Source organism: Apodemus sylvaticus, chromosome 2 (assembly GCF_947179515.1).
Source record: "Apodemus sylvaticus chromosome 2, mApoSyl1.1, whole genome shotgun sequence".
NCBI lineage: Eukaryota > Metazoa > Chordata > Mammalia > Rodentia > Muridae > Apodemus > Apodemus sylvaticus.
This window is the reverse complement of record NC_067473.1, coordinates 4,960,518-4,988,471: the sequence shown is the minus strand read 5'-3', so window position 1 is coordinate 4,988,471 and position 27,954 is coordinate 4,960,518. Positions and strand designations below refer to the sequence as shown.

General features: G+C 49.7%; 1 protein-coding gene across 2 annotated transcripts; it reads left to right on the top strand.

Annotated features, from left to right (window-relative positions):
• Positions 1–20: 20 nt before the first annotated feature.
• Nub1 (negative regulator of ubiquitin like proteins 1) lies at positions 21–27,693 on the top strand. Of its 2 annotated transcripts, none has more exons than XM_052173001.1 (15): positions 21–210; positions 3,223–3,340; positions 8,277–8,444; positions 12,626–12,684; positions 13,406–13,476; positions 14,897–15,079; positions 15,237–15,328; positions 16,610–16,716; positions 21,646–21,829; positions 22,433–22,540; positions 23,511–23,663; positions 24,802–24,948; positions 26,149–26,244; positions 27,122–27,299; positions 27,430–27,693. In XM_052173001.1, the coding sequence occupies exons 1-15, from the start codon at positions 140–142 to the stop codon at positions 27,606–27,608; spliced, it is 1,914 nt and encodes a 637-aa protein (XP_052028961.1). In that variant the 5' UTR covers positions 21–139; the 3' UTR covers positions 27,609–27,693. The 2 variants fall into 2 exon arrangements, with proteins under 2 accessions (XP_052028961.1, XP_052028960.1); XM_052173000.1 differs by having other exon boundaries at positions 23–210; positions 12,623–12,684.
• Positions 27,694–27,954: the final 261 nt, after the last annotated feature.

Below are 27,954 nucleotides of genomic sequence, written 5' to 3'. Positions count from 1 at the left end.
TTTCCCGGTTTCCGCAGTCTTCAGCTCGGCTCGCCCTACAAGCCCCTCGGCCCCACCCTTCCATGCAGCTCCCGCCCACGACCCTCCTTCCGGACGGGCGCGAGGGGGCGGAGCCGGGGCGGGGCCGGCCTCACCCGGAATGAAAACAAACGGCGGCCTCTGCTGCATCCGGGCACTCGTCAGGTCTCGGCTGGCCCGGCGGTGGCGCAGGTGAGACTGCTGCGGCGAGCGCCGACCCAGACTTGGGCCTCGGCCTGGCAGCGAGGCCGGGGCGGCCGTCGGCACGGTGGGCGGGAGCGGTCGGGCGGACACGGCGGGGCCGGCTGGGGCGGAAGCGGGAGGAGGTCGCGGCAGGGCTGGGGGGAAGGGATGGACGCCGTCCGTCCGCTGGACCAGCGATGGATGAGCTGGCTGCCGGGGCTGACGTGCGCCCAGCGGAGGTTGAGAACAAGAGCTTTCTGCACCCACACTGTCGCCGCATCCTTCCCTTGCTCTTAATCTTAAATAGGAGGCCCTAATTGCTTGTCATTTCCCCGAAAGGGAACGTGTTGAATGTGCGTAAGGTTGCAGGCAATCTCGATTGATCTATTCCACAAGTGAAAGTGATATTTTCAACATTGATGCCTAACGTTTCACTTTCGGTTCAGGGCGCTGATAGTCATGATGTAAGGGTTTTCTGCGTTATGGCGTGAAACGCCCAGCGACAGACATGAAACACAGCTCTCCAATTAAAATTGAAAACTGGGCTATTAGATTTTCTTCCTTTAGACCTAACACACGTCATTCTGTTGCCTGTAACTGATGTTTAATACGTTTGAATACAGTGAGTTAATTATTTTATTTTGTTTATTTTTGATATAGAGTCTTACTATGTAGTTCTGACTGCCCTGGAATTCGCTAAGGGCGAGCAAAATTATGATCGGCTTCGGTGGTTTACATTTTGTTAAACATTAAATTTTATGTTAGTCTGGGCATGGCACACCTTTAGCTCCAGCACTTGGGAAGCAGAGACAGGTGACCTCTGTGATTTTTAAGTCCAGCCAGGTCTACATAGTGAGTTCCAGGACAGAGCTGAGTAGTGAGACACTGCCATGGTTTAAAAAAAAAAAAAGAACAAAGGAAAAATTTTTTCTGTAATGCAAACCTGGCAACAGTGTGGAGCACAGATGAAGGGTTGGGATAACCTTGGCTCCTTTTATCAGATAGTGGACTGGGTACAGTCTGAAAGGCTGTTTCCAACCTTCTGAATAGCTGCATACTAGAAAATTATCCCTGCCACCCTCTGTAGGAGGTGGCAGTGATCCTTTTCTCAGAATTTCTATAGATTAGAATCCTGCGTCTGGTGGTTTAATAGATTTGTATTTGTGAAGCTCCTAAGTGCCTTGTTGTGCTGAGCTTGTGAGTGAGTAAAAACACAGCGTATTCATTCTCTCCCTCCCTCCCTTCCTCCCTCCCTCTCCCTGTCCTCTCCCTGTCTCCCTATATGACGTACATACAATGTTCACTCCGTGTGCTATCCTGATGACCTGTTTCTCGCTCTCAGATCTGAGCATCCTTTGTGGTTGTGGAATAATACTTAAGTCACCACACTTGGCTTGAAGAGTAGGCAGATTATGTTTAGAAGGTGGAAATTTAAGTTATATTAATCCACATATTTTCCACTCTTGGAATTCATGTTCACCAGTGAGGATTGAGTAGCTTCCTACTTTGTTTGATTTGGCGAGCCTTGAGACACCTCGCTACCTGCTTCAGCTGCCACAGGCTCTCAGCAGCCTCACCCACCCTGTGGAACAGCTGTGCTCATGTGCAATGCCGTCACACCTCCTGTGGAAAAAAGGGGAACTTACTTGCTGAGGACATGCAACTCGAGATTGTGAGACAAACTATTGGAAGCAGTTGTCCCATGCCAGTTCTGGCCCAGGCTCATTTTGTGGTTTTATAAACCTGGGACCTGGGGTTTCCCAGCAGTAAAGTGATTTAGCCTTAACATTAAGTCTAGTTTGATTCAACAACAGATGTGCATGTTATTGTGCTCTCAGAAGTACCAGTGAAAACACAACCAAGAAACAAATCATAAAGACAAACAAATCTCAAACTAAACAACACAACAAAAAGTGAAATGGTTCAGTGCTGTAAGTTCTTTTATTGATTGATTGGTTGGTTGGTTGGTTGGTTGGTTGGTTGGTTAGTTGATTTTAACAGGCTGGCCTGGAACTCAGAGATCTACCTGTATTACCCTCCAAATTAAAGGTGTACATCACCACACCTAGCTAACTATTATTCATAGTTCAGACTAGTTTTTCTTTGTGCTTAATCTTAGGTTTTGAATTAAAGTGGCCAAGTGTGAGAGAATTTACAAAGTGTAGATTGGGTTACTAAAGGGTTTGTCTTGTCTTTTAAAAAAAAATGTACCTGTTTTTTTGTGTATGGGTATTCCGGCTATATGTATGTTTGTATGTATGTATACCAGAAGAGGGCCCTGGATTGCCCTGGAACTGAGGTTACAGATGATTATGAACTACCATGGGGGTAATTGGAACCAGACTGACTTCTGGCAGTACTCTGACCCCTGAGCAGTCCAGCCAGCCCCTTTCCTTTCTTTCTGAGAATAACAGAAGTGAGGAGGGAGCTGGGCGGTGGTGGCGCACGCCTTTGATCCCAGCACTTGGGAGGCAGAGGCAGGAGGATTTCTGAGTTCCAGGACAGCCAGGGCTACACAGAGAAACCCTGTCTCAAAAAAGCAAAAGAAGTGGAGAGGGAGGGCTGGGCTACCACCAAGTAGAGCAGTAGAGTGGGCCCAGCACTCATAATGCAGAATGCTCTGGTGTGCTCACTCTTCCTCAGGAAACAGCAGAGCATGCTACTCTTTGCTACATACTAGCAAGTTGGAAGCAGACATTGCACACTGGGCTGGTTCTAAATACTTTTAATCCTAATACTCAGAAGGGGAGGGAAGGCAGATCTCTGTTCTAGACCAGCTTGGTCTATAGAACAAGTTCCAACACAACCAGGGTTACACACAGAAACCCTTCCTTAAAAAACACAAACAAACACAAAAGAACAAAAAAAATATCTATTGCCTTGCATATAATTGAATACAGTAGCTTAGGTTAAGCTGACTGAGGCATGGAGGGGAACTCCACTTACTCAGTGGATTAAGTAAGGTGTGAAGCATTTTAAAATGTGATATGGGTTTTATTGATTTACAGTTTTACTTTCAAGGATGGCGCAGAAGAAATATCTTCAAGCAAAACTGACCCAGTTTCTAAGGGAAGATAGAATTCAACTTTGGAAACCTCCATATACTGAAGAAAATAAGGAAGTTGGTTCGGCTGTAAAGGTATTTTTTTTTAACATGTAAATAGTTTGCAGTGTCAAAACCTACTTAGTAAATACTATTCTGAAGTCACCAGAAATTACTAGGCACAGCTATGGAAATTTTGAGAAGCACCAAAACCATTAGTAATGAATAAATTCCTGCTTCATTTTTTTCTGCCCCAGAGGCAGAGCCCAGGGTTTCACACAGGCTGTGGATGAAGCTCTCTGCCCCACAAGCTGGCAGTTCATTTTTATGTGACCCGATTCCCCGGGCATTACATTAGTAGCTGGGGAAATTACCTTATAAAGAGAGAAAGGTTATTTTGGTTTGCGTTGCCAAAAGTTCCCCAAGCTTGAGTGGTCCTGAAGCCTTGGGACTTTCTCTGGAGTGGCACATTGTGACAGTCCCGTTAACTTGTGCTCCTCTGACTCTGAAATAGTTTACTGCGAAGTGTGTGGCTTGTGTGGCGGCAGCAGCAACCCCAGGGCTCTGTACATCACCTGACCAGGTGTGACTCAAACTCCTGCCTCGGGCAATACCATCACCCGACCACAGGGCTCAGGGCGGCCCCAGTGGTGAAGGAAGTCTCTCAGTTTCCTAAACCAGGAAACTGAAAGGGGTGCTGTGTGCTGTGGGTCCTATAACCCTCGAGGACCTTCTTCCACCACGCAGAGGTTCTCCCGCCTACCAATAGTAGCACTCTACACATTAAGCCTTTAACACAGCTTTGGAAGACATTCAGACCTGGACGCGGATATACTGTTTTTAATGCCGTTTGAACTTGCTTGCTGTGGTGCCTTGGCTTGATAACTAATGAGACATTATAAATAAGACTCCAGTCTTATCTCCAGTTCCTGGCAGAGCTAACAGTCTTGAGAATGGCGAGGAGCACCTTACATCCTAATGAGGTTTGGGGAAAGGGTGGCTGCCAGAAGGAGGAAACCTTGATTAGAAGCTGCACGCTCTCCTTCCCATCCTCCAGGGGCTAATGGTGGCTCTCCTCTTTGGTGGCCTAGGATTTGATCAGTCATGCCTGATAGCATACCTCCATTAAAGATATGTAAAAGGTGAGCTCCCAAGAGACCTACATTAAACACCCAGGAGCTGTGAGAGGAGCACACCAGCTAGGGCAAGGGACTCCTCCCAGGCTCTGCAGACCACACCCTGTCCCTCCGCTCTCTGTCCAGTTGTAGCCTTTGTGGGAAGTTAGCATCCCAGACCTTGTTCTGACTTCTGAGTCCCTGTATGTAGGAAACTGTCAAACACGGGAACTGTGCTTTGTAGTCAGTTAATGAGGGTTACCTGGAGACTGGTGCTTGGTACCTGGTATCTGACATGGGGTGTTCTGTAGGATTGCACCAAGACCTGTTGAACTCTTAGTTCCCAAGTTAATGCTATCAGGAGAAGAAAATACCTTTTTAGGTAATTAAGATGTGAGTTGGTTGGTTGGTTATTAGGTTGGTTTGGTGTGTTCTGTTTTAGATTTTTGGAACAGGTCTCATGCAGCCGAGATTGGCCTCAAGCTCCCTAGAACCTTGAACTCCTGCTCTTCCTCTTCTGCCTCCTGAGTGCTTAGATTGCAGGTGTGCGCCACCATGCCCTGGAGTCATTACAAGTTTTAGAAAGTGATGTTTTTGTGCATTTGTTTACTTGTGTGTGTGGGTGTGGGTGTACATAGGGAATCAGGATAGCTTGCAGGAGTTGGTTCTCGCCTTCTACCTTGTGGTTCTGGAAGTAGAAGGGTAATCAGCCTTGCTGGCAGGGACCTTACCTGTTGAGCCATCCTGCTGGCCCTGAAATTGATTGTTAAGGTATTTTATTTTTAAAAATGTCATGTTTTATAGTGAAAAATATCACTGGATTAAAAATGAACTGAGCCTAGTCATGCTCACCAGAAATCCTAGCACTCTGGAAGCTGAGGCAAGAGAATCACCAGTTGAAGGGCAGTCAGCTTGCATACATAGTCAGCCTTCACCCCTGGGGACACCCGGAGAGATGTGATTCAGTGGTGTGCCTGAGGCAGGAGTTTGGTTCACACCTGTTAGGTGATTTGCAGAGGTCTGCAGCTGCTGCTGCCTCTACACTGCTTCTGTGTACACAGCTGTCTATAGGAAAGTGATGGCAGGTGAGATACGGTTAGAGCCTGTGATTGGGCAGTGGGAAAAGAAGGTGGGCCAAGAGTTTTAGAGATGGAGACAGGATCCAACCTATAGGAAAGGAAGACGAACTGGATCCACATGGCTTGAAATAGCCACAGGTAGCTCTAGATACAGAAGAACAATAGAGTAATATAGGGCAATTTGTCCAATCTAGGTGTGTAGCTTGTGTCAATATCAATTGAGTTTTGAGTTCTTTGTGTGGGCATTTTTGAGAATTTACTGTTTTAAATCTGACTGATAAATTATAAGCCTCTGGGGTTTCCTTTATATGGGGCTCAGGGTTTAGAGCAAGTCGTGACAGACAGACTAGCTGCGGGGGACAGATGACTGGGAATGCAGGCACAGAACGGCTGGCAAACAGCTGGGAAACTGGGCGGACCACGGCTTCGGGATAGCCATGGGGCGTGGAGACAGAGGCCGGAAAGTAGCTGCAGAGACCCTAGATTGTTTTTTAATAATTATACACTACACTTAAGAGTAAACTGTTTCAGAGAGTCAGAGGAGCCCAGGCTGGTTGGCAGCCATTGTCCTCATGAAGCAGTATGTATGTGCTATGTGGACACCATGTCCTGTGCTTGACAGGACTGGCTTCACAGTAGACGTTCACACTGGCGTCTCCGAGACATGCAACATGGACATTACAATGGTCTCTTCTAGGTCTGGAGAGATGGCTCAGCAGTTAAAAGGCTTGCTGAGAATCCCAGTTCACCTCCCAGCACCCATGTCAGGGACTCACAATTGCCTGTAACTCCAGCTCCAAGGGATCTATTGCCTTCTGGAAGGTTCCACAGGAACCTCACACACATGTGCACATAAACTTATACTGATACATATAAATTGAACACAATCTCCCCCCCCTTTTTTTTATGTTTACTTAATTTCTGTGAGGACACTGTCACTATTTTCAGACACTCCAGAAGAGGGCATTGGACCCTTTTACAGGTGGTTGTGAGCCACCATGTGGGTGCTAGGAGTTGAACTCAGGACCTCTGGAAGAGCAGTCAGTGCTCTTAACCACTGAGCCATCTCTCCAGCTGCCAAAAACAAGCTTTTTAAAAAGTGGTTCTTGTGTACTTATATTATGAGATCACTGGTTTATATTTGGTCTGTCACTGATCAGAGCATAGTTATGTAACACATGAGTATTCTTAAATACAGAAATATATAAAGAAGGCAATTTTATAAAGCATGGTAGACATACCTGTAATTTTAATACTCAGGAAGTTAATGCAGGAGGATCAGAAGTTCAGGGTCGTCCTTGACCAGCCTAGATGAGATCCTATCTCTATCTCAGAGAATATATGTTTAAAACTATAATAAACATCAGTGAAACTGGTATTCTTCCAGTCTTGGTGTCTATTAAAATGTATTATGACTAGTACTCCGTCACCGAAAGAAAAAACAACAGGGCTAGGGAGTTGACTTGGTGGTTAAGAGCACTTGTTCTTACAAAGGATCCAGGTTCAAGTCTTCATACCCACAGGTAAGCTTACTACCTCCTTGGGTATTGGGCACACATGTGGTGCACAGATGTATACACAAACAAAACACTCATACACAAAATAATAAAATAATACTAAAAAAATTAAAAAAAAACAAAGATGGTGATGTGGTGATGGCTCAGACCTTTAATCCTAATACTTGGGAGGCAGGGGCAGGTAAATCTCTGAGTTCAAGACCAGCTGGGTCTACTGAGTGAGTTCTAAGACAGCCAGAGCTACATAGTGAGACCCTATCTCAAAAAACGAAACACCCCCCCTCCAAGTTCCCATCCAATGACAATGAATAGTTCACTTTTTTGTTTGTTTGGTTTTTGTTTGTTTGGTTTTACACAGGATTTCTCTGTGTAGCCCTGGCTGTCCTGGAACTCATTCTGTAGACCAGGCTGGCCTCGAACTCAGAAATCCACCTGCCTCTGCAATAGTTCACTATTTTAAGAAGTTTTTTTACAGTTATTTATGTATGAGTGCCTGTGTGTATGTTTATGTGCCACATACATGATTGGTGCCCTTGGAAGTCAGGGGAAGAACATTGGAGCCCCTGGAATAGGAGTCATGGATGGGGTAAAATACGGTGTGAGTGCTGGGAACCAAACGCAGGGCCTCAGTAAGAATGAAAGATGCTCGTAGCCACTGAGCCATCTCTCCAGCTTCCACAACTTTGAAAAAAGAAAAGCTGTGTGTGTGTGTGTGTGTGTGTGTGAGAGAGAGAGAGAGAGAGAGAGAGAGAGTGAGTATTGTGCAGGTTAGAATTCAATTATAGGACATGGTTCTCCCTCACCACCACCTTGTAGGGCCCAAAGATTGACCTCAGTGTGTCAGGCTGGTCACAGTGCCTTTACTTGCTGAGCTGCTGTCTTCAGAGCCCTAGTTCACTGCTTCCTAAAGTAGTTTCTTCGTCTGTTAAGGTCATAGGAGCCTCGGCCTTCCCTCCATATCTCTGAAAGAGTCCCAGTTACTCTCTCTCTGACTAGCAAGCCTATTTTTACTGTTTATAAGTGTTTTAATTCTCCCTGCATCCTCCCTGAGAGCCCAGATTATATTGCAGTACAGTGTAGGCATCTGCTTGTAAGAATTACGTTGCTTTGGGAACTATATATGTGTGTGTGTGTGTGTGTGTGTGTGTACACATATATATACACACACATAAATATATATGTATTTAAATAAACACGTATGCATACATAAATATGTATGTACATACATATTTACATGTTTATACACTATACACACACACACACAGTTTTTTGTGTGTGTGCTGGCCTTCCCCTGAGCTCTATTTCTGGTTTCTCCTCATAGGACCTTGCTAAGAAGTACTCTGAGCGGCTTGAGTGCTGTGAAAATGAAATAGAAAACATAATCGAGGAAATCCGATGCAAAGCCATCGAGCGCGGCACTGGGAATGAGCACTACCGCGCGACGGGGATCGCCACCATTGAGGTGTTCCTGCCTCCACGGCTCCGGAAGGTGAGTGCCCTGACTGCAGAGCTGTGCTCACGTGAGCTGCGGTTGCGTTGTTGGTTTGCTTGGTTTGATTTTTTTGAGACAGGATCTTTTTGTGTGGTCCTGTTTGTCCTAGAACTCCGTGTGTAGACCAGGTTGCTGCCTCTGCCTCCATAGTGCTGGGATTAAAGGCACATGCCTCTGTGCCCAGCAAGCTGTTGTTCTTGTAAATCTAAAAGCAGAGTGCTTAAGGAATGGTTGATGATGCAGGCTTATCTTCACATATTGAAGGTAGACTTGTTCTTGTCTGACCTTTAAAGCATGGGTCACAGGAGTGAGGCAGAGTGTATGTTATAATTTCAGCCCTCGGGAAGCAGAGGCCTCCCTGTACTTTAAGGTTGTCTTCAGCCTATATGGTGAGTTCAAGGTCAGCCCATGAGAACCTCTTTTGAAAAGCAAACCAAAAACAATGTGCAGTGGGCCAGGGGATGACTCAGCAGATGAAGGCTCTTCTCAGCAAGCCCAGTGACCAGGGTTTACCTCACAAAACCCAGGTGCTTGGAGGGAGACTTGACTGGAGAAATGACTCAAGTCAGTAGAAGTGCCTGCCGTTCAAACATGAGGACCCTGGAATCCGTGTGAAAGGCCAGGGGTTTACATAAGGGTTCCTGTAACCCTGGCGCTGGCTGCTACAGCCTCACAGAGACGTGCATGGAGCTCCAGAGCTCATGGGCCAGCAGAATCAGTGAGAGCCTATCCCAACAAGAAAACATGGAAAATAAGACACCTGTTGTCAACCTGTGGGTTCCACACATGCTTGCTTACACACCCACACCCACACTAGCAAGTGCAACCACCACACACCAGATGTTGTAAGAATAAACTGACAGGTGAGCCTTCACAGCAGGCTAAGCAAGACACAGCCCAACTTCCATCAGTGAATGTGTGGATGAGCAGATACACCCACGCCCCAGAAGACTGCTGGTGCGACAGATACACCATACTAACTGTCTATAATTGGAGACAATCTCAAAAGCATGCAGAAGAGACGATGCTATATGGTCCTGCTTATGTCCAAAACAGCTCCAGAGACAGGAAGTAATGGTTGCAAGGCTGGAGGAAAGAAGGATGGACTGCTGGACCTGTGCCGTGGGGGGGATGAGATGGGGGAGTGATGAGATGGGGGGTGATGAGATGGGGGAGTGATGAGATGGGGGGTGATGAGATGGGGGGTGATGAGATGGGGGGTGATGAGATGGGGGGCGATGAGATGGGGGAGTGATGAGATGGGGGAGTGATGAGATGGGGAGTGATGAGATGGGGGCGATGAGATGGGGGAGTGATGAGATGGGGGAGTGATGAGATGGGGGAGTGATGAGATGGGGGGTGATGAGATGGGGGGTGATGAGATGGGGGGTGATGAGATGGGGGGCGATGAGATGGGGGAGTGATGAGATGGGGGAGTGATGAGATGGGGAGTGATGAGATGGGGGCGATGAGATGGGGGAGTGATGAGATGGGGGAGTGATGAGATGGGGGAGTGATGAGATGGGGGAGTGATGAGATGGGGGGTGATGAGATGGGGAGTAATGAGATGGGGAGTGATGAGATGGGGAGTGATGAGATGGGGGAGTGATGAGATGGGGAGTGATGAGATGGGGAGTGATGAGATGGGGGAGTGATGAGATGGGGGAGTGATGAGATGGGGGGTGATGAGATGGGGGGTGATGAGATGGGGGGGTGATGAGATGGGGGGGTGATGAGTTGGGGGGGTGATGAGATGGGGGGTGATGAGATGGGGAGTGATGAGATGGGGAGTGATGAGATGGGGGGATGAGATGGGGGAGTGATGAGATGGGGGGTGATGAGATGGGGGAGTGATGAGATGGGGGAGTGATGAGATGCGGGAGTGATGAGATGGGGGGTGATGAGATGGGGAGTGAGATGGGGGAGTGATGAGATGGGGAGTGAAATGGGGGAGTGATGAGATGGGGGGGTGATGAGATGGGGAGTGATGAGATGGGGAGTGATGAGATGGGGAGTGATGAGATGGGGAGTGATGAGATGGGGAGTGATGAGATGGGGTGATGAGATGGGGAGTGATGAGATGGGGGAGTGATGAGATGGGGAGTGATGAGATGGGGAGTGATGAGATGGGGAGTGATGAGATGGGGGGATGAGATGGGGGAGTGATGAGATGGGGGAGTGATGAGATGGGGGAGTGATGAGATGGGGGAGGGATGAGATGGGGGAGTGATGAGATGGGGGAGTGATGAGATGGGGGAGTGATGAGATGGGGGAGTGATGAGATGCGGGAGTGATGAGATGGGGGAGTGATGAGATGGGGAGTGATGAGATGGGGAGTGAGATGGGGGAGTGATGAGATGGGGAGTGAAATGGGGGAGTGATGAGATGGGGGGGTGATGAGATGGGGAGTGATGAGATGGGGAGTGAGATGGGGGAGTGATGAGATGGGGAGTGATGAGATGGGGAGTGATGAGATGGGGGAGTGATGAGATGGGGAGTGATGAGATGGGGGGGTGATGAGATGGGGAGTGATGAGATGGGGAGTGATGAGATGGGGAGTGATGAGATGGGGGAGTGATGAGATGGGGGGGTGATGAGATGGGGGGTGATGAGATGGGGAGTGATGAGATGGGGAGTGAGATGGGGGAGTGATGAGATGGGGAGTGAGATGGGGGGAGTGATGAGATGGGGAGTGATGAGATGGGGGAGTGATGAGATGGGGAGTGATGAGATGGGGAGTGATGAGATGGGGTGATGAGATGGGGGGTGATGAGATGGGGAGTGATGAGATGGGGGGGTGATGAGATGGGGAGTGATGAGATGGGGGAGTGATGAGATGGGGAGTGATGAGATGGGGAGTGAGATGGGGGAGTGATGAGATGGGGGAGTGATGAGATGGGGGGGTGATGAGATGGGGGGGTGATGAGATGGGGAGTGATGAGATGGGGAGTGATGAGATGGGGGAGTGATGAGATGGGGAGTGATGAGATGGGGGAGTGATGAGATGGGGAGTGATGAGATGGGGAGTGATGAGATGGGGGGTGATGAGATGGGGGATGGGGAGTGATGAGATGGGGAGTGATGAGATGGGGGAGTGATGAGATGGGGGAGTGATGAGATGGGGAGTGATGAGATGGGGGAGTGATGAGATGGGGGGTGATGAGATGGGGAGTGATGAGATGGGGGGGTGATGAGATGGGGAGTGATGAGATGGGGGAGTGATGAGATGGGGAGTGATGAGATGGGGAGTGATGAGATGGGGGAGTGATGAGATGGGGAGTGATGAGATGGGGGAGTGATGAGATGGGGAGTGATGAGATGGGAGTGATGAGATGGGGGAGTGATGAGATGGGGGAGTGATGAGATGGGGAGTGATGAGATGGGGGTGATGAGATGGGGAGTGATGAGATGGGGGAGTGATGAGATGGGGGAGTGATGAGATGGGGAGTGATGAGATGGGGGAGTGATGAGATGGGGGGGTGATGAGATGGGGGGGTGATGAGATGGGGGTGATGAGATGGGGGAGTGATGAGATGGGGGAGTGATGAGATGGGGGGTGATGAGATGGGGTGATGAGATGGGGGGTGATGAGATGGGGGAGTGATGAGATGGGGGGATGAGATGGGGGAGTGATGAGATGGGGGAGTGATGAGATGGGGGGATGAGATGGGGGGCGATGAGATGGAGTGATGAGATGGGGAGTGATGAGATGGGATGAGATGGGGAGTGATGAGATGGGGGGGTGATGAGATGGGGGGTGATGAGATGGGGGTTTAGAAATACCATCAGACTGTTTTGCTCGGTGGTGGTGGCACAGGAGGCTGAAGCAGGAAGATCTCCGAGGTTGACAGAATGGCACTGGTAAGAAAGCTCAGGTCCCCTGTAAGAGGAGAGTGTAGGTATATCCACTGAGCTGTGTCTCTCCATTTGGTTATAATGGTGGGTAGCATGTGACGAATCCCACTGAGCAGCCCTACCTATCTCACCCATAGGACAGTCAGGTCACCCAGTTGGTCTGTGCTGGCCTGTGTCTGGTATGATTCTCTGTCCAGGCAGTGTTTGGTCCTTAAGTAAGAACCCTGTGCTCGCATCCCCACAGCACTGTACAATGTCATGCAGGGCAGCGGTTCAAAGGAGCGTCACACTCAAGTACACTTTGTTTTCTCTTTTTGCAGCAGGATAAGAAAAGCTTGTTGGAGACGCGCTTGCATGTCACTGGTAGAGACCTGAGGCGTAAGTGAGTATCTGAGCTGCGTCTCTGCAGGTCTGCCTCTCTTCCCTGCTTCTGGATGCTTCAAGCCACCCTGTAAGCTGGGCAGCCGGCCTGCCCTCCCCTTACAGCAGAGACAAGGAAGCCTGGGGAGGGGTGACCCTTTCAGAGGGTCGCAGCTTGGCGTCCACAGAGGACATGCCAAACATGTACTGGGGGGCCTGGCTGGGGATGAAGCAGGAGCCAGCCTTGTACCACAAGGACACATGTTTTATAATTCCATTCCTTTGGGCACTGGTCACTTGCTGTGACCGTCAGTGAAGGCCAGCTACCCCAAGTGTCCCTTTAGCTTATTTGTCTCACTTCAACTTCCATCAGGGTTAAGGAGAACCAGGAAGTACCACTCATTCAGTGCCCACAAGTAGACATGGTACAGGATAACCCTGGTTTCAGGGTCCTCAGAGGATGCTGGGGAGTACTGCGAGCATCTTTTTGACTCTTGCTCAAATGGACAGCCCTGTAGTCCTTGACTCAGAAGCAGGTTTAAAAGGGGCGTGTCTCACGTAGCTCCCTGCAGCCACCTGGTTACAGCTTTATTGTAAAGTGAAGCTCGCTGGTCAGTGGGTGGAGGGCCGGGCTGTGTGTGAGTAGAAAGGATAAACCAGCAAAGTAGACCTCAGTCCAGGCTCCGGGAGGTGACAAGTGACAGGCTTGCTCTTCCAGAGCTCACTCTGCGTTTATTTTATAGAATAGCTGAAACTTTCGGATTTCAAGAAAATTACATCAAGATCGTAATAAATAAGAAACAGCTTCAACTAGGTATGTCATAGCAAAGTGTGCATCTGACGCAAACGTATAGTGACTTTTCTATGTTCTATGTTTTGTTTTGCTTTTCCTCTATTGAAACCTTCCTGGCCTTGTTGCATCTGGTCTCCAGAGTTGATTCCGTTAGAAGTTTACCATAAATGTTAGGCAGAAAAGAACATTCCAGAAAATAGTCACTGGCCTGCTCTGGGAAAGGGAGACGTTCATTATAGTCTCATAGAATGTTCCAGAATGGAAGTTTGTGCTGAGGGGAGGATCAGAGTTACTCAGTTCTCCCCGTGGGAAGAGAGACAGATGAACAAGGCCAGGTTGAAGCGCTCCGCTAACAGCCAAGGGAACTGAGTGTGGTCTAGTGTGAGGTGGAAACCTTTCCGATTGTGGAGGGCTGACGGGAGCCATGCAAGTCTTCCAGCAGTGACTTTCAGCCAGGGGAAACTTCCTTGTGCAGAGGACAGTTGACTTTGTGAGGAGACAATTTTGGTAATAGCTGTGTTTTGGGGGGTTTGTCATTTCTTGAGTCAAGGTCAGAGTTACTGCTAAATACAAGACAGTCACCCAAAATGCCTGCGGCACAGTGCAGAAAGGACAGACCTCCAAAAACAGCAGTGCCCACTGGCTGTTAGCAGCCCACACTGGAGGACCACCAGGTCAAACCTTCGGGGACAAAGGCGGTGCTGGTGTCTGTCTGTGCTGCCGTGTGTCTTTTGTTCCTGGGCATTTCAGCTTGCTTCTTTCTAGGTTTGTCTGTTGCGTTTGACTGACCTTTCTCTGGGCTGGCTACACTTCCCTTTGTTTTCTTTCGTGGGCTTCTGTTCTTGTCTTTATTTCTACCTGTTACCAGAGGAAACAGTCCGAGAAGAGCAGCTGAGTTAGGTCTGTAGGGTGGAAAACAGTCAGGTGCCTGTGGCCTCTGCTTATCGCCAGTTATCCTTACGGCACTACGGCTTCTTGGGTTAGTTTTTTTTCTCAGCTAGATGATAGGAAAGTCTGTGTATTGATTACACTTTCTCGGTTTCCTTTTATCCTGCCTGGTGGTGTAGTGCACTCAAATATTCATTGCTTCAGTCTGGTCTTAGGGTGAAGAGAAAGAAAACAGGAGCGTGAATGTGGCCGCTGTCTCCAAGTGTGAATGAATGCAGGATTTTGAATCCTGTTTTCCAGGATGGTCGAGTGCTTCCGTGAGGAAACAGCACTGACTGCCAAGTCTGCTGACTTGAGTTTGGTCCTGGGATGAAGCAAAATAGTGCTTCGTGCATGTTCACGAATGCGTGTGCACATGTGTACACGCACGCACACACACACACACACACTCATTCCAAAATAAATTATTTAATTAAAAAACGGACTCCATTTACCACAGGAAATGGACTGTTGCCCAGGAAGTTTGTGTGACAGGCAATTCTGCTGTTCCCAGGGAAAAGCCTTGAAGAACAAGGAGTCACTCACAACGTGAAGGCGATGGTGCTGGAGCTGAAACAGTCTGAAGAGGATGTGAGGAAAAACTTACAGCTAGAGGAAGAGGAACAGAACGAGGCTGAGCTGAAGGAGAAACGCATTCAGAGGACCAAAAGGGGGCTGGAGATCCTGGCGGAGAGAGGTACACCATTTTGGCTCGTCACCTCCCTAGATGCGCCCAGGCAGCACGGATGAGTAGTGTCCCTGCCTGCTGTGGAGTCCTCTCCATAGTCTGGCATCTCAAGTTAGTCACTGCTGGGTGGCCCTGAATTAATGAGGCTCCTGTGACTCTGTTGCAGCTGAGATGGTGATAGATCCGGAAACGACGCCTTACTTAGACATTGCAAACCAGACAGGCAGGTCCATCAGAATTCCCCCCGCAGAAAGAAAAGTAAGTTGGTTTGGGAGGTGGGCGCACTGGGGGGCGGGGCAGGGGTTGTGCTCTTTCCTAGGAGCCAGAAGCTTCTTAGAATGCAGAGCTCGGGCTCACTCTGGATCAAGTTCATTTTAGGGTTTTCATTTCAGTTTGTATCTACTTGGTATTTAAGTGACAGTTTGGGGTAAGCCTTACTACTTGAATTATTCTGTTTAAAATGAAGAGTTGGAGGACTGGAGGGACAGCAGCAAGTAAGGTTCTTGTGCTCAACCTGCTGACCTGGTTTCATCCTTAGAACCTACAGGTGGGAGCAGAGCTGGCTCCCTCTACATTCACATGCACTCTGTGACAGGCTTGCCCATATACACAGGCACATGCATATACACAGTAATCAGAATATATGAGGTCGTAAGCTGGACATGGTGGTACAAGCCTGTAATCCCTACACCTGGGAAGGCTGGGGACCAAGCCCTCATTTAGTACACAGCCTAAGCCATTACAGCCTTTCACAAGTGCCTTTGGAGGGCCAGCAAGATAGATGGCTGAGTAGGTCAGGGTGCTTGCATAGCATAGCAACCCAACTTCTATATCAAGAACCTACATGGTAGAAAAAGAATCCTGAAAGTTGTCCTCTACATATGTGCTATGGTATAAATGCACACGTATACCCACATACACACAAATACGTGTTTTAAAAAGTTATCTAGGAAATACTGGCATTGTCAAATAATTAGGAAGTGTGTAGTGATGCTGCTTGTAAAAGTGGAGGGCGGGAGACTGATGTAGTCTGAATAAATAAGGAACCCTAGATTAAAAGCAAAACCACTGCCACAGCTGACGGACTTATGCCCTGACTCAGACAGTCCTGCTGCCTAGGGCGGGCTGGCCTCCTCCCTCCCTCCCTCTCTGCTTCCTTTCTCCCTCCCTCCCTCCCTCCCTCCCTCCCTCCCTCCCTCCCTCCCTGCTTCCTTTCTCCCTCCCTCCCTCCCTCTCTCCCTCCCTCCCTAGCATCCATCTGGGATGCGATCCAGCACACAGGACTACACCTTCCACTCCCCTTAGCCATGAGGATGGCTGGCTGCTCATTCTCTAGTCTGAAGACTGAAGGCAATGTGGCCTGAGCCCGCAGGGCTCCCGCCAGCTAAAGCTCTCACGGAGCTCAGCTGATTCGGGTTAGCTGAGATGTGTTCGGTTTTTGCCTTGCTTTTCAGTAGAGTTAATACACTTTTTAATTTGTTTTATTATGCTGTACTAACTTGTGTGGCAGTACTATTTAAACTGTCCCTTCTTTCCTAGGCCCTTACGTTAGCTATGGGGTACCATGAGAAGGGCAGAGCTTTCCTGAAAAGGAAAGAGTATGGAATAGCCCTGCCGTGCCTCCTGGATGCTGACAGATACTTCTGGTAGGTGCTTGTGCATTCAGCAGATAGCAGTGGAAGGGGAGGCTCCCCAGCAGCCCCTGCCTGTAACTTGAGACTGATTTCCACTGCATGGTGGTTTCTGGGCACACACCAGAATGTTGTGGTCCCTTGCCTGTACAAAACAGCCACTCATTCCCAGCCTAGTCTGCAGGCTCGGCACCCGCAGGGCGCTGCCCCTCCCCCCACAGCTGTCATTGCTCCCCACCTTACAAGTGGTGTCAGTGCAGACAGTGCCAGCCCGAAGCCCAGCACTCTTCTGCAGTTGCTGCTGGACTTCTAGAAAAAGAATCTTTTGCCTCATGAGCTGTTTGGTGTTGCTGAGGCACAGTGTTTACAGGAAGAGAGGGCAATGCCTGCCTTCTTTCACCATATTTCCTAGTTTTCAGATTTAGTTGGGTCCTCAGAGGTGGTCAAACTCAGGTTTGCTTTTTTTCCCCCATCAATATTAACTGGTGAAGCCAAGAGAGAATTCTGATATCTCAGCACAGGTTATAGGCCAGCCTGGGCTACCCTGCAAGACCTTCTGTCCTAGGGGTGGGTGGAGATGTACACACACACACACACACACACACATACATGTGCACACGTGTACACACATTTTAATATGAGCTTTTACAGATCTGATGTGCTCTATACATCTGTCCTTAGTCTCTCTGCCCATGGCTGGCCCCGTGTCCTTTTGCCCTGATGCTGATAGTTTCTGAAGATTCTCAGGGTTCCTAGTTCCTGTCCGTGGAAATGGTAGAGAATGTGATCTGGGCATGTTGGATGCTGAGATAGACTTGATTCTGGAAAATGGTTTCCAGTCAACAGCCTCAGTGTTTGGTGAAGTCCCATGACAATCTACTATATGTCAAAAAAAGCCCTAATACAAACGTTTTCCAGCTGCAGAGGCCCGTTCTCTTGGGTCTTAAATGTATAAATCTCAGCTAACTTACACAAAGAAGACATTGATTGTCTCACATTGTTTGGAGGAGATGGCAGGCGAGGCTGGGAGGAGCGAGAAGGCGCCTGCGTTCAAGGCCCGGGCCTGGCCCTCAGTCCCTGCTGCTTTATTCTCTTGTCCACACAAATGTTGGAGACTTGAGTCCTTGGAGGTGAGGCAAAGGTCTTCGCAGAGTTGCTCCCACGTCCTTGGTAGAGAAGATTCAGATCTGCGGGGAAGCAGCTGCTGTGGGGAATTAGGAAGCGCGCAGTGCCTGGACTGGGTGTTCTCTGTGGAGGCCTTCCCAGCCTCTTCTCCTGGACTAATCATGTAATGGTTTTCAGATCTCAGAAGACCTCAGTGAAAATGCCCATGTCATCATGATACATGAAGGCACTCATTAAGTAGCAGGTGTAATAATCGAATACTTATTTAACTGTCAGTGCCTTTAAAGTGTGTGTAGCCATCTTTGCTCTGTGGTGATTAGCTTAGAAAGAACAGCTCTAGAGGCTTTGGCTCATAACCAGTTGGCTTATTGCTTCCCTGCCCCTGTTTCCACTGCTTTGTGGTGCACATGCACAGCTGAGGCGCTGTGCTGTGCACATCAGGGTGGCTGCAGTGACATCACACCTTCTGCTGGGTACAGCTTCCTGAAGATTCACTAGCATCCAGTGTGACCTTGTTTAGGCCTGAGCTGTCATTTTGCCCTTGGGGAGCATTCCAGATATAACGGTAGAGAGTGCCCTCTTTCCTGTGGGAATCTGTTGATTCTGGCCAATCTGTCTGTATGCTTGTATGATTCTGTCCATGAAGGAAGTCAGCTGTAACAGGAGTCCCTGTGCTGATGGAAGAAACCACGGCATTCCATTTTCTTTCCTTATGAAAATAAGGAAACCCCTTCCCCCGAGTAAGCGCATGACTTTTTACTCATGTACAGTGGCTGCTATGCCAAGAACAATTTCCTTTTCCCATTGTGTGTGTGTGTTTCTGTCTGTCTGTCTGTCTGTGAATCAACCTGGTCTTGTGCTTTACTATGGTTTGAGCCACACCCACGGCCCTCTTTGCCTGATGGAGCAGCAGAACTGAGTTCAGTCTATCCTGTGAAAGACCTAGAGAGCCTGGCACAATAAAGCAGTCAGCAGCTCCCAGCAGTTCTGGGTGGGCAAGGACAGGCAGCCAAGGAAGCTAGGGAGGGCCCAAGGTTCCCCTGGAGTGTCCAGTGAGATGAGCAGCCTCACAAGGGGAGAAACCACCCACTGCTGGACAGGGACCACTTGGTGCCCACAGAGGATCAGGAGCAGTTGTGTCTGCACCAACAGGAACAGACAACCTGGACACAGGGCAGCAAATGGAGCTCTTGGAAAGGATTATCTCAGCCCAGCCTCAAAGCTTTCTGTGAACAGGAGGCCTCAGTTACTGTTTTCATGTAGCTCAATATTTAGTTACCAAAAATAGACTGTTCCCAATGACAAATCTGTAGCCCACACGACGTGAAGAAGGAAATCAGTGAACACAAGCCGCTCCAGACGCTGCCGAGGCTGCAGTTAGCTGTCAGGCAGAAGCAGGAGCTATGCTTCTTGGGTTCGAGAAGGCTTGAGCAGGCGACGGGGCGGTGAGCAGGCAACAGGGCAGTGTGGGAGCTGTGCCGAAGCTCCCAGTGAGACCTCGGGTGAAGAGAGAGTTCTGCAGGGGAAGTGCACAGGCTGCAGAGTCAGCGTGGCAGAAGAGTGAAGTGTGAAGGAAGAGCAATAGAAGCCTTCCAGCACAAAGTACAGAGTGCTGAGGTGAAGAGCGGAAGTCCCACCTTTCCCTCTCCTGCCCCTATTGACAATGAGGTGAGGGAGAACAGTGTTCGACAAAAAGGCTGAGTCAGGAGATGCTCCATCAGAACAGCAAAAGCAAAGTCTGGGCTGCAACCTCATCTCCAGGTACAGAAGTAACATTCAAATATGAGGTGCACAAAAACACCCCCCCAACAAACGCCCTCTTCTGGTCTTCATAGGTACTGCATGGACACACACACAAATAAATGAAAAATTCTGATAAGCAGTCTTGTTTTGTTTGTTTTCAAGACAGGGTTTCTCTGTGTAGCCCTGGTTGTCCTGGAACTCACTCTGTAGACCAGGCTGGCCTTGAACTCAGAAATCTGCCTGCCCCTGCCTCCCAAATGCTGGGATTAAGGGTGTGCACCACCACTGCCCAGCTTGGTAAGCAATCTTAAGTCAAATTAATTTTAGTGCTTTTATTTTAAAACTGTTTCAACATGAAAATTTGTTGAATAGCAAAGCTTTTAAAATTGCAAACCAGGTTACTATTAATAGAGCTACACTTTTTTTTTCTTTTGGGTTTTTTGAAACCGGTTTCTCTGTCTAGCCCTGGCTGCCCTTTAAAACAGTTTTATGCTGGTTTTTTTGTTTTGTTTTTTGTTTTGTTTTGAACTTCCCCTTCCCAATTGGCATGATCAGGTTTAAATTTAAGCCTATCAGTTTCAAAACTACAGTGTGCAGGTGTTGGTTTCTCTCCTCCCTCCCTCCCCCTCCCTCCCCCTTCCCTCTCTCTTTTTTGAGACAGAGTCCTGGCTGGTAGCCCTAGTTAATCTGGAGCTCTAGGCAGACCAGGCTGGCCTCAAACTCAGATCCTCCTGAGTCCTGGGATCAAGCAGCTTGAGGGTTGTTTTGTTTGTTTGTTTGTTTTGTTTTGTTTTTTGCTTTTTTAGTAATATACTAAAACATACCCCTTTAATAGGAGATCTGGGTGTTGACATACTTTTGGCTTTGTGTTCTGGCCACACATAATTCAGTTGTGGGTTATTTCTGTCCTTGTTGTTGCTCGTCCAGCAGGTATTGAAAGAGCCTTTCATGGTTAATGCATGGCGGAATGCCCATTGCATTCCATGAATGGCTCAGCCTTTCTGTCTCAGAAAGGTGAACCTGTCCGGGTGCAGATCAGGGCGTCTCCCTTGATGTGAGAGCAAATTCCCACCTGTAGCCTTTCTGCCTCTTCTCAAGTCAAGTTTTCAGGCTGTGTTGAAGACACTCTTTCCTGGGCCTACCCCACCCCACCCACTGTGTGTGTGTGTGTGTGTGTGTGTGTGTGTGTGTGTGTGTGTGGCAGCATGGCATATATGTTGTCAGGCACTCATGACTAATAGGAATGCTAGAAGAGGCAGAGAAGAAAGCCTACAAAATGTCCTCTGTGTCCTTGCCCCACTGGGCTGTGTGCGGCCTCACAGGTGATGACAGAATGTATTTCATTAGGCTTTTGGACGTTTTGGTAGGCAAGGCAAAAACAGTCAAACAAACAAAAAGCTACTTAACAGCATCCCATTGGAAGTAGATGGACAAGGCTTTGGAGACGCAGTCCTGTGTGGACTGTGGTTGCAGATGTGTGTCTGTCTTGAGGGCTGGGTCTGCACTATGCACTGAGCATTATCATAGCTTAAAGTACAAATAAGTATTGATGAATAGTGTCGTCCTTCCTTCCCTGTGTCTGGCTCGGCCTGTTCATGGGCCCTCAGGTGTCAGCTAGGCATTTAGCCTGCTATTTTCCAGACTGTTCCCCCCATCAGAAAGTCCCTAAGCATGACTGTCTTGTCAGAACTGCCATCAGCTGGGGCATTTTTAGGAAGTTGCAGGTTTCAGCAATGTGTCAACCTTTTACACATGTTAGAATCTCCTGGGGAGATTTTAGCAATGGGACATCCAGCTCCTGTCATGAGAGCTTAGTAGCTGTCACCTTAATTAGGGCTCAGCATCAGTGTCCCCAAAGAAAGACTCCTGTGTTTTGGTGGCTAGAAGCCACTTTGTCCTGGGCCATACGCCACCATGGTGCTGTGAAGAACCTTAATCCCTCCTTATCCATTCAGAAGATCCATATTGTAAATAAAGGCCCCATTAGTTAGTCCTAGAAACACCAAGAGCTAAAAGGCTTTCTGGGGACCCCTAAGGGCCGAAGGTCTCTGCTGTGACAGCTTCCTTCTCTTGTAGTGAGTGCAAAGAACTGCTGGACACTGTGGACAACTACGCGGTCCTCCAGTTGGACATTGTGTGGTGTTACTTCCGCCTGGAACAACTCGAATGCCTTGATGATGCAGAGAAAAAGCTGAACTTGGCCCAGAAGTGCTTTAAAAACTGTTACGGAGAGAATCACCAGAGACTGGTCCACATAAAAGTACGTCACTGACCAGTTGTCTCAGCCCACTTCTGGGGCACATCTGCCCAGATGTGGGAGCTGCTGCCAGAGGTGATTCATCTGGGCAGCAGCACATGATGCCCTCTTTGTAAACCAGAGCTTTGGCGGGTATTAAGAGTTTAATGAGTCAGGCTGCATTTTTGTTGTGTTTTGTTTGCTTGCTTGCTTGTGTTTTGGGGTTTTTTGTTTGTTTGATTTTTGGTTTTGTTTGAGACAGTCTCATGTAGCCCAGGCTGTCCCTGATTTCTTAATTCTCTTGCTTCAGCCTCTGGAGGGCTGGGGTTACAGTATGCACCACCGTGCTAATTTAGTCTTGCTGCTTCTGTGGGGGTTTATAAAGACGGAGTAGATCGCTACTCTCAATCAGTCTGACCAGGAGAGGACCAGTGACTTAGCCATGGCCTGGGTGTCTTGACGGATCCCTTCCATGTGGAAGGGATACTGCTCAGGATTCATCTCAGTGACGGCAGTGATGCCCAGGGCTGTCTGCCATCTTGCTACTGTGGAGACATGACATAGTCACAGTAGTGACCCTTTAATTAGAAATAAGATTGATTATTCTTTTTCTCCCAATAACTTCAGGGAAATTGTGGGAAAGAGAAGGTGTTGTTTTTAAGACTCTACTTGCTTCAGGGAATCCGAAACTATCACAGTGGAAATGGAGAGGAGGCTCGGGAGCACCTCAACAAGGTAAGGAGGGAGGCTGGACCTGCGTGCTAGCCTCTCAGTGGAGTGCTCTTTGAGTTGTGCTCTTGATCTGTCAGAGTCCCGCCTGCCCCTCCCTCTGCTCCCTCCCGCTCTCTCACTCAGTGCAGCTGCACTGTGTCTGTGAGAACTCAGGCAAAGGGCTGTAATGAAGACTCCATGGCGGTAGCTTTAAGTGGGTAGTTTCTGCCCGCCACCAGCATGAGCAGGCCAGGGTAGCGCTCTGCAGGCCTCATCGTTGTTCTGCTGGGGTCCGCGTTGGTCCACGTGCCAGAAGCAGAGAGGCTAGAGTCAGCGCAGACCTGGACCTCAGAGAGACTGCCAGGGCTGGAGAGATGGCTCAGCAGTTAACAGTTCTGACTGCTCTTCTAGAGGTCCTGAGTTCAGTTCCCAGCTACCACACAGTGGCTCACGACCATCTGGGATCTGATGCCCTCTTGTGTTGTGTTTGAGGATAGCTGCAGTACTCATATAAAAATAAATACATATATATATCTTTAAAAACAGAGAGAGAGAGAGAGAGAGAGAGAGAGGGAGACTACCTGCAATTGACCTAGCAACCACGCAGCCAGCCCAGCTACCAGGGAGAGAGAAATGCCATTTGCAGCCTGTTCTGAGACAGAGTCTTGCTGTGCAGCCCATATGCCCCTTGCCTCCTGGTTGCTGGGATTACAGGCCTGCACCACCCCCAGCAGCTAAACTCAGAATGGATGAAAGAAAGAAACAGTCACTCTGGCCCTCCTATAGCGTTCAGCCTGCCTATGTGTGCTAAAGTATGGGTATGTTCTGCAGGCAGCGCCAGTGTTTGTGTCGTTGCGATGGAGGTCGGTTAGGTGGCTCAGCGACTGCCTGACTCACAGGGAGCCCATTTGTAGCCTGACCCCTGGGCTGTAGCTGTGCTAGGCTCTGTTGTCGCTCCTGTCATCAGGAAGTCTTCTGCTTCTTCCTGTTGTAGGCACGCCAGCTCTTTAAAGAGCTTTACATTGATCCGTCAAAAGTTCACAACTTGTTACAGTTGGGGTTCACTGCCCAGGAGGCTCGGCTGGGCCTGCGGGCCTGTGACGGGAACGTGGACCACGCAGCCACTCACATTTCCAACCGCAGAGAGGTGAGTCTTCCTTTCTCTCCGCAGCACCCAGGGGGCTCCCACCCTTTGAGAAGGTTAAGAAACAGACATTGTGACTTTATTTCTGACCTGGTTAGGAAAGGACCAGACAGGAGGATGGAAGACATGAAGCTCAGGGTCAGGAGGGCTGGAGTAGTGCACTGAGACGGGCTCATGTAGTCCAGGTTAGCCTCAAACCTGCTCTAAAGCCATTGGGAACCTTGCTCTGCTGATCCTCCTTGCTGTTCCCTATGAGAGTAGGATTACTGGCATTCATTATACCTAGTTTTCTGTAGTACCAGGAAGGAAAGAAACCTGGGGCATCGGCAATGCTAGGCAAGTGTCCCCAGCAGGGCTGCACCCCCACGGGAATGTCTTAACCATGCCCGGCGGCTTCCTGTCAAGGGGCTGTGTGTGCCTCCAGTCTCCTCAGGGGCCTACTCAGCACAACATTGTTTCTGGAAGTTATCTCAAAGGCAGCTGTGAGGCCACCATGATAAGTTAGGGTTTTAGAAACAGATCAGATCATAAAAAACAAGGTCTTAAAAGCTGCAGTCTTTTTTTTTTTTTTTTGGGGGGGGGGGGGTTCGAGATAGGGTTTCTCTGTGTAGCCCTGGCTGTCCTAGAACTCACTCTGTAGACCAGGCTGGCCTCGAACTCAGAAATCCGCCTGCCTCTGCCTCCCAAGTGCTGGGATTAAAGCATGTGCCCAGCCAGCTGCAGTCTTTATAACAAGTACACATGCAAAAAAAAAAAAAAAGTAGAATTTTCAAGTCGAAAGAAAGTGACCTTGTCGTAGCCAGTGTACATGAAGAACCTGAGGTCCAGAGTTGATGTAGTCAGTCTTCTCTCAAAGCCGGAGACTCTGACTCTGTGCATCCCGGTTCCCTGACTAGAGCAGTCCGTGGGCCACCGTGGGCCAGGAGTGGAGCTGTGGGTTGCGGCCTGCCAGAAGGGCTGTGTCAGTCATGACAGCCTCAGCTGTCCCAGGTGTGGTTCCTGGTCCTGCAAGCAGAAGTCAGGGACAGGTCAGGCGGAAGGGGCTCTGCGAGGTGTCGATGAGTGCCGCCGGGACGAGCATCCCAGACAGCATTCCCCGTGCTGCTCCACCTCCAACTCACAGGGCCTCGTTTTCCTAAAGGAACTGGCCCAAATACGGAAAGAAGAGAAGGAGAAGAGGAGACGCCGCCTGGAAAATATCAACACTTTGAGAGGAATGGGCTATTCCTCACAAGCTGCCAAACAAGCCCTTCACCAGGCCAGAGGCAACCTGGACGACGCCCTGAAGGTAACGCTGCCTGGCTTCAGTGAGCAGCTGCGCGTGCGCGTGTGCCACCAGCCTGGCTCCCAGGACTGCTGCTCAGCCTTCCTGTACATAGCCCTCCTAGGTCTCCACAGTCGGGATGGGTGGGTGCTGCCAGGTCTGCTGTCCTCCAGGAGCCAGGGTGATGGCCCTAGACACCTGGCCCGGGGTTTCGGTGACTGGCCTTTCCAACTTGTAGAGGTTGATTACATCTCGGGGCTAAGTGTTGGAATAAAATGCTTGTGTGCATGCCTGGTTTCACTCTCTTGACAAGAGCAAAGTAACAGAGCAGCAGCAGCCTTTCCTGGCCGGACTTGGTCAGGAGGAAGCTCTGTGCTACAGCTGGGACGCTGCCCTCAAGTGCCACAAACCCGTGGGAGTCAGAGATGGGTGCACAGGCCGCACGGACAGTATGTTGGCCTGGAACTCTTGGGATGGGGACTACCACTGGTGATGGGGCTGGTCAGGCCAGGCGGGGACCGAGGTCACCATATGCTTCAGGTAACAGAGCCCATTTGCACATCCGCTGCCTTGGGAAGCCCCACATTTTCATTTTTTTTTACTCGCGCCGCGCGCGCGCGTGTGTGCGTGTGCGTGTGCGTGTGCGTGTGTGTGTGTGTGTGTTTGTGTTTTATTTTTTGAGACAGGGTCTCATGTAGCTCAGGCTGTCCTGGAACTCAATATGTAGACCAGGATAGTACCCAACTCAGAAATCTACCTGCCTCTGCCTCCCTAGTGTGGGGTTCAGGGTGTGCACCACCATGCCCAGCTCATATTACATTTTAAGTTATAATGTTGTTTGAATATGATTTTTGAGATTTTGTGTTGGACAAATGTAAAAAACAGGGAAGTCTAACCATCTGAAGAAACGAGTGAGATTCAAACTGTTGATTTAAGAAGGGCACGAAGCTGGAGAGAGACCAGTTATAAAGTATTTACCTTGCAAGCATGAGGGCCTGACTTTGATCCCCAGAACCCAAATAAAAATGCCAGGTGTGGTGAGCCGTGGCCTCGCACTAGGAAGGTGAAGCAGGAGGGTCCCTGGTCTCCCTGGCCAGCCGAGAGCCCCCTCTCCTGCTACTGTGACATTCTGTACTCCTTTATCCCACAAGTGGATGGTCCGCCTGTGCGCCTGCGTGTGAGGTGGTTACGGTGACTAGAGGCTGTCCCTGTCTGTGTGTGCAGGTTCTCCTCAGTAACCCCCACATGTGGTGGCTGCAGGATGCAGACCCTGAAAACAACAGCCGTCAAGCAAGCCCTTCCCAGGAAAGCATCGACCAGGTGAGTGACTGTGGTGCTCTCTAACCTTGGGCGGGGCTGGCTGGAGTGTGTGGGATGGTGGGGGATGGGCTGTGCCTGCCTCTGGCTTTAAGGAGCACCTGCCATCTCAGGGAGGGCCTCAGGCCTTAGCAGGAGGTGGGTGTGGTGGGGTGTGGAATGAGAGGTGCTTCTGTAGAAGGGAAGGGGGACAGGCGTGGCAGTGCACACCTTTAATCCTGCCTAGCACTACAGCAGGTGGGTGGGGCTCTTCGCTCAGGCCAGGACTACATAGTGAGACCTGATCCCTCAGAACTGTGAGAAGCCCTGCAGCGCGAGGCACCCTTTGCCTTCACTGCTCTCTTGCCCCTTTCCCATGTCCCACTGTCATGTCCGCCCTGCTTCTCTGCCTGGGACCTAAGAGGATGTCACTGAGTCCTGTGAAATTCAGCTCACCGTGTTAGCATGGCCCATGTATTGTGCCCACTTAACTTGTGGTTAGGTCTTCTTTTTTCTTTTAAAGATTTATTTGTTTGTTTATTTAATGTATATGAGAACACTGTAGCTGTACAGATGGTTGTGAGTCTTCATGTGGTTGCTGGGACTTGAACCCAGGACCTCTGCTCGCTCCGGCCATGGGCCCTGCTCATGCTTAGATTTTCATACACTAGCTTTCAGCCCCAAGGCAGCCAGCCCTGAAGTGAGTGCACAGGTCTTCAGAGGCCCTTTCTTCATGGCCTAGTGTCTGTGGGAGCAAAGGGGGACTTGTCAGAAAGAAAGGCCAGAGGATGCATGCTGCGTTCTTTAATTACATACAGATACCTAGGAAGCAAAGTTGTCCTTGCTGTGCCAAGCTGTGTGGCGGTGCTCATGGTGGCCCTAACCCTGCGCTCTCTCCTAGCTGGTGTACATGGGCTTTGACGCAGCGGTGGCTGAAGCCGCACTGAGGGTATTCGGAGGCAATGTCCAGCTGGCAGCTCAGACCCTCGCACACCATGGAGGAAGCCTCCCTCCCGACCTGCAGTTCTCAGGAGAGGACTCCTCCCCCACGCCGTCCACGTCCCCGTCTGACTCTGCAGGTAGGCCTAAGGTCTGGGTGCCTCGCTCATGGCTGCTGGGGTATCCCTAGGGTTCTGCCAGGACGAGGCGGCTACCAAAGGCACCAGCAGGGGCACCTCTCCTCCAGTGACCTGTGGTGTTTCACTGCAGGGACTTCTAGTGCCTCGACAGATGAAGACATGGAGACAGAGGCTGTCAACGAAATCCTGGAGGACATTCCGGAGCACGAGGAGGACTACCTGGACTCCACGCTGGAGGATGAAGAAGTCATTATTGCCGAATACTTGTCCTACGTAGAAAATATAAGTTCTACTGCAAAGAACAACTGATGAGAAATCAGTGCTGCGTCTCCACTATAACCTCTGCCGTTGTGACGGCTGAGGCTCTTTGCGCTGCTGTTGCTTTTCAGTGATTTTGCTCTAGGTAGATTTCCTCCTCAGCACAGGGACCCAGTGTAGTGATTTTGCTCTAGGTAGACTTCCTCCTCAGCACAGGGACCCAGTGCGGTGAGGAGACTTTGTCAGACAGGGCAGGAAAGGGATTCCCCAGCCAGCTCTGCTGGGCCCTTCCTCCTCTCATCTGCACCCCTGCCTGCCTTTGTTGGTTTTCCCATCCAGAACAGGGAAGCAGGTCCCCTGGAGGCAGGCTAGCCCCTGGGGAAGGGCTGCAGAGGGC

Coding starts and splice junctions, on each gene's coding strand:
- Nub1 (XM_052173000.1), top strand. CDS start 140: ATGAAAACAAACGGCGGCCTCTGCTGCATCCGGGCACTCGTCAGGTCT. Junction 3,341..8,276: donor AAGTTGGTTCGGCTGTAAAG/GTATTTTTTTTT, acceptor TTCTCCTCATAG/GACCTTGCTAAGAAGTACTC. Junction 8,445..12,622: donor TGCCTCCACGGCTCCGGAAG/GTGAGTGCCCTG, acceptor CTCTTTTTGCAG/CAGGATAAGAAAAGCTTGTT.